This window comes from Idiotropiscis lumnitzeri, chromosome 3, assembly GCF_059441095.1.
Source record: "Idiotropiscis lumnitzeri isolate Australia: NSW breed Sydney's pygmy pipehorse chromosome 3, RoL_Ilum_1.0, whole genome shotgun sequence".
Taxonomy (NCBI): domain Eukaryota; kingdom Metazoa; phylum Chordata; class Actinopteri; order Syngnathiformes; family Syngnathidae; genus Idiotropiscis; species Idiotropiscis lumnitzeri.
The window spans coordinates 12071762-12077382 of record NC_142393.1 but is presented as its reverse complement, the minus strand read 5'-3'; the positions used below and the strand labels follow the sequence as shown (position 1 = coordinate 12077382).

Sequence of the window (5621 nt, the reverse complement as noted above, 5' to 3'; positions counted from 1 at the left end):
GGAAAAGCGCCTCAGGATGTCGCATCATGACGTCACACCTACTTCTAGGTGGCTGAAGATGGAGCACGGCCGGCTCGATGGATTAACGACTCAGAAGCGGCACACACTGAAAATAAGGAACTTTATTTATTTACAGTATCGTCTCTAAGGTACACTTTCAGCCTTTATACAACATAAGGACATCATAATAACGAACAGGTGCTTGTAATATTTTCCTGCCTTGCGACTGTTCTCCCTGCAGATGGGAAAAAAAAAAAAAAGCTCGACGACACAAAATTGCCAAGCAGCAAAGAAACACTTAATATTCTTCCCCTCCAAAACTACTGATTGATTCATTTTGCCACATCAAATTGGCGAATTGTTTTCGAGCTTGGCCAAGTAGGTGAGGTAATCCAAAAAATAGAATTCATAGACCTTTGGTAACAAAAGTCTCTTCATGTTTTGTTAGTCTTACAATCAATATGTGAGCAGCAGACAAACACAAATTACAACAGACGTGCATAAATAAAAGACAAAAATATGGAGATTTTTTTTATAGCCCAAAAGTACGGTTAGTGTAAACGCTGTCAACTTCAGAGCTTTCTTGTCATATGCTCATTTGCCACATATCGGATATCTTAATTAATAATATTGACACATCAACAACCACGGTTCTGCATATTCGCAGATTTTTCTTTTTCAAAATTTTCCCCCAATTTTAAAATATATTTTCCACGCACACCCATATTCCATGGAAATTTAACATTAAAGATTATATGATGAAAATGTTTTAGGTTACAAAAGAATAAATGACTCGGCACTGCTAACGTATTTACCGCAGCTGTAATCGCACGCCGTTCTTTCCCGACATTCTCCAGATGGGGAGGGAAAAAAAAACGCGAAATGAATAGTCTATGGTGTGACCGAGCAGCAGCCCATATAACCCTCCTGAGATGATAAGCGAAAAGTTCAAGCACTGGCTATCAGACTCAAAGCATGTGATGGTACACTGCTGGGCTACCAAAAATGTGCACAAGCATGCAAATATCACACATGACAACAGATAAATTCAAAGTGCAGAAAAAAAAATGTTGCCCCTTTAATCAAACCTGTTCACACCCTCTTATTGTCCCAAACATGGCACATTAAATCCGCTGGCCCACCATCAAGAAAAAAAAAAAATACTTGGTTCATAAATAAATTAAAGTGTTTAGCACCAAGCTCACTATAAAGCAGCAAAGCATATAGACTACTCACAAAAAGTTGGGACATTAGTGAACTTTCAGCATGAACCTAAAATGTACTAGAAGCTTTCTAAAAGCTAAACTGAGTTTTGAGTCAACGGTGACATCAGCAAAGCAGACATTGGAAGGGTCACGGAAAGAAATAAAAGTGTGTGTACTTGGAAATAAAAATAAAATTAAAACACCTGTTGTGAATTTTGCGGTGGAGGGCTGCTTTCCTACATGCTTTCCAGCACTCCCAGCTGCAAGACACCTGATTCAAATGATGTGAACAAACTTTTCGTGAGTAGTGTATCGAAGCAATTCAAAGTGAAGGACGTGGAGTCGGTTTTTAGAGGTTGCAATGAAACATTGGACTTTCTCCCCTTAAAAATCAACTCAGGATTGTTTGCCTTTTAAAAAGAACTAAAAAAATAAAAATAAATGCATTTTGTTTGACATTGTATTTGTGACTTGTTTTATACATGAACTCGCTGAAGTATGTCCCCCCCGTAGAGGTAGACGGGGGCGAGGGCGAGCGGGCGGCTGGGGAGACTTAAGCAGCAGCTTCATGCAGGGTGGGCGTTTAGTGGCAGAACATCACGTCTGGTGGATCTCGTGGAACATAAGCTCTCGCGGGATACGAGTCTCTGGGCCGTAGAGCTTGGAGGCGCGCCGCTCGAAGGCGGCCACGTTCTGTTTGACCACCTCGTCGAAGAACATGGTGGCCAGCTGCGAGTGCAGCAGGGAGCGGAACTCAAATGATATCTGGAGAGGCGAGATCGGGCGTGGTCATGGAAATGTCAAAACGTCCACGGCAGATGTCACACAAAGAAGGCGAGGACTTACGGAAAAGTCGACAGTGCAGGTACGAGGGTAGCCGGGAATGCCGGGACTGAAACGCCAAATGGTCTCCAGGTGGTTGAACAGCTTTCCGTCCGTGCACACGGCCTAGAGGCAGGCGGCGGCAGGAGAACAAACAGATATCGAAAACCTTCACATTCTCCATTTCAATTAATGTTCATTGCTACAAAAACTTTCCAACAGCAATTGAAGTAAAGCTAACCAGAACCTTGCCAAGAACCCACCTTGACCAAGTGAGGCCGCACGCAACTGATCATGGACGTGTAGCGCTCGACGACGGGCGGGAAGCCAACCTCCAGCTGGGCCTTGCAGTGGCCCGCCCGCTTGGCCACGGTCTGAGACTTTTTGCACCACGGAACAAAAAGCTTGTAGTCATCGACGTTGGCCACCACGTCGTACATCTCCAACATGGAGTACCTTCCGTAAGATGCCACACGGTCAGGAGGGAGAGGGGGGGGGGGCAAGCGCATGCCTCAGCCCAGCAATACTGCATAGCTAAGCGCACCCGCCTTAAATCAAGCTTATCCAGCATTTTTAGAAGATGAAGGGTCATGTAATATTCATTTCATTTATTTCAATGGTCTTCCCGATACAAATGGTTCAATAAAATGTATTGTTTTTTTTATTATTATTCAATGGTCTACTTGGTTAATTGATTTCTTGTGTTTTTAATCAAAATTAAATAATTGGTTAATATATTGTAATTGTATAACATTACAAATATTTTTTTAATAATTACTTTTATTATATAGTTGGTTCATTTATTGTAAATAAAAAAAACAATATATCATTTTTTACATCCAACTGTAACATTGGTTAAGTTACCATAGAGAAAATGAAAAATAGTAAAATAAACAACAATACATATACATTTGACTTTTTAAATAAAATAATGTAAATTATAGAATTAAAAATTTGTGAATTATATTAGTATTTTATTTTTTCTTCTCATTATTATTTTCTTTACTCTTTTTTTTTTTTTTTACCTCATCTCAGTATGACTGATCCAATTTGTGCACTTAAAAGTTTAATTAGTCAAATACATCAATCAGAAATAAACTGAAATCTATTTGAGAGGAAGATCAATTTATCTTGGTCTTTCTTTCTTATCTTTTGATCCACAAAAATAAAAAACATCATAACAGAGGAACTAGACGATCAAGGATTCTAAACTGTGCCCTGCGGTCAGGTTTTTTCAAGGAGGATAGCTTAAATGCTAACATGCCAACAGCTGGGATCAAAACAACAAATTTCTGGGTGGCGGCCATTACCCGAGTATCCTGCGCTCCGAGTACTCCTTCCTTTTGTTGGTGAGGCTGATGAAGTTCCTGCTCTGGGGAACACTCGCCATGGCGTCCCAGTCGTGAAGGCAAAGCACTCTGGGAGATCTGGTCATCAAAATGCCGCATGAGGACAAATGTCTGCGAGGGGACAAAAGACATCCTGTGAGCGTGGAAAAGGCAACAGGTGTCCACGGGTAAATTCCGGCCTCCCAGAGTGACAATAGGACACACAAAGACACACAAAGTTGGCAGGCTGCTGCTGGCGTTTTCTCAGTTGATATGTGATGAGTGCTCCTGCAACATGTGATGCTGGAATGCAGCTTCTGGTAGCTGACCCCGACAAGCCAAGATGGGACTAGAAATATCTCGGCCAGCTCTGTCCTAAGCGACACAGGTGTTTTGAAAAGGGCTTTTTGGCTTTTCAGCGACACCTTTAAGTCAAATCAAACTCATGGTCAACTGCCACGAGGCGCATTTATTTGATTTCCTATTGAGGCATGTTAAGTGACAAGGTAACACGTACAAATTTGTTAAATTGGTGCAAAAACGGCAGACATACAAATAGACTTGAATCATCTGTTCAACAGTTTTGTGTCATTCTTGAATAGTAATTTTTATGCAAGGTCCTTTGCATGGGAAAAAAATAAGAGTTAAGTGGTTATTTTTGATTGTTTAAAGCCTTTGTTGTTGAAGGGTAGATCTGTTATGAATGCATTATGAATGATGAAAAGTAATTTACATGTCTGCATATATTTTGACCATATTTAAAATTTAGTTTTTGTCATACATCTGGTGAGGAAGTGCACTGTCCAATGTGCCCCCCCAGAGTAGCACTGATGAAAAATTTTAGACTCTTGCTCATCCTCTACGAAATTGCTTCTTTCGTGTTATAGCATAGATGGGTAAAGGTATTCACGGCTACCCAGTGGCGCCACATCACAGTGAGGTAGAGGTTAGCAAATATGTCTGAGTTGTGAGGGCTCAAACCTCGACTCCGGCTTTTCTATGTGGAATTTGCTTATCATTCCCTTGCTTGTGTTGGTTTTCAACAGGAATTGAATCGTAACTGGCCTCAGTTTATGTTTGTGTCTAAAAAAGCGCTAACGCAGTAATAAAGTCACAAGTACAGCAGGCAATACATTTCTATGAAAAAAACTATACAAAACAAGTCAAATTCTAAATCCGCGCGTCTCATCTCGAGCAGAATTCATACGATGACGTAATGTGACGTCAGGGCTCGAACTAATTGATCGCGCGCCGTTCATAACTTCGAAACCGAGGACGCCTTGTACTCACAATTACGACTCACAGTAATCAGTGTGATATTACAGTTCCGGTGAACAATCACACTGTTGTTGCTGGTGATTCTTACCTGATATTTTGTCGCGTGCACATTCGGGGCAACGCAGGACGGCAAGACCGAGGAGAGCCCACAATGGCAACCTGGAGAAAGTCGCTAAAAGTCCGCACACCCATGGGCAACCTCCGGGCGGCGGTCGCGGCTGCCATTAAAACAGCCACTAGGTGTCAATAAGAGAAAACCTGTGCGGGGTACACGGAAGCAACCCGAAAACGAAAAGAAAGGGAAAAGAAGCCCGCTTTTCAGCCCACGCAAAGGTAAGACGTGTCGTTCACCAAATGAAGCATTCGATGACTCGCTGCCGACGTAACGAGAGCAAGTGATGCTAGCTAAGCGCAAGCTAACATTAGCCAGCTAGCAAGGTATCGTAATAGTCCGAATTAGCGCGACATAAAGCGAAAGCATCACTCGCGCTCTCACATCGTCTCTGGTCATAAACTACGGCGAGGTTGTCGGCTCTATTTAGTTCATTTGGTGCCGAATACCGGCCAGCTGCAGACGACCTTCTGCTGCTCACCAAAACGCCGGTGGGACAAACTGCTTGTTCTGCTTGTCCTGTTTGTCAGCTCAGACCGGTGGATGTACAAAAGGCTGCGCCCTAGTGTGGCGGAGGAACACATCTTAAAAGCCAAGACGGGATTTGATTCAGTGCAACATCGACGAATCTAATAAATCACTATTTGTAATTTATATAAAAGAAATACAACAATCAATAACACCATCCAATAAAATATTTAAGCGCGTTTGCATCACGATTTCATACTTTAATACACTAAACTTGCTGCCATAGCCATCAGGGGGCAGTAGAGTACCTATTTGATGATGATCAAAAGAAGACCGTTCCACTAAATCATTGTTAAGGTATGAGAAAATAATAATGTTCATTCATCTGAATTTTCTGAACATGTTACA

The 5621-nt window shown here is 41.8% G+C and overlaps 1 protein-coding gene across 1 annotated transcript; it reads right to left on the bottom strand.

The window, feature by feature from the left end:
* Positions 1–1651: 1651 nt before the first annotated feature.
* Positions 1652–5290, bottom strand: coq10a (coenzyme Q10A). Its single transcript, XM_088292198.1, has 5 exons — positions 4722–5290; positions 3338–3487; positions 2291–2483; positions 2052–2153; positions 1652–1970 (listed from the first exon to the last, which is right to left on the bottom strand). The coding sequence occupies exons 1-5, from the start codon at positions 4856–4858 to the stop codon at positions 1803–1805; spliced, it is 750 nt and encodes a 249-aa protein (XP_088148324.1). The 5' UTR covers positions 4859–5290; the 3' UTR covers positions 1652–1802.
* Between the last annotated feature and the right edge of the window lie 331 nt (positions 5291–5621).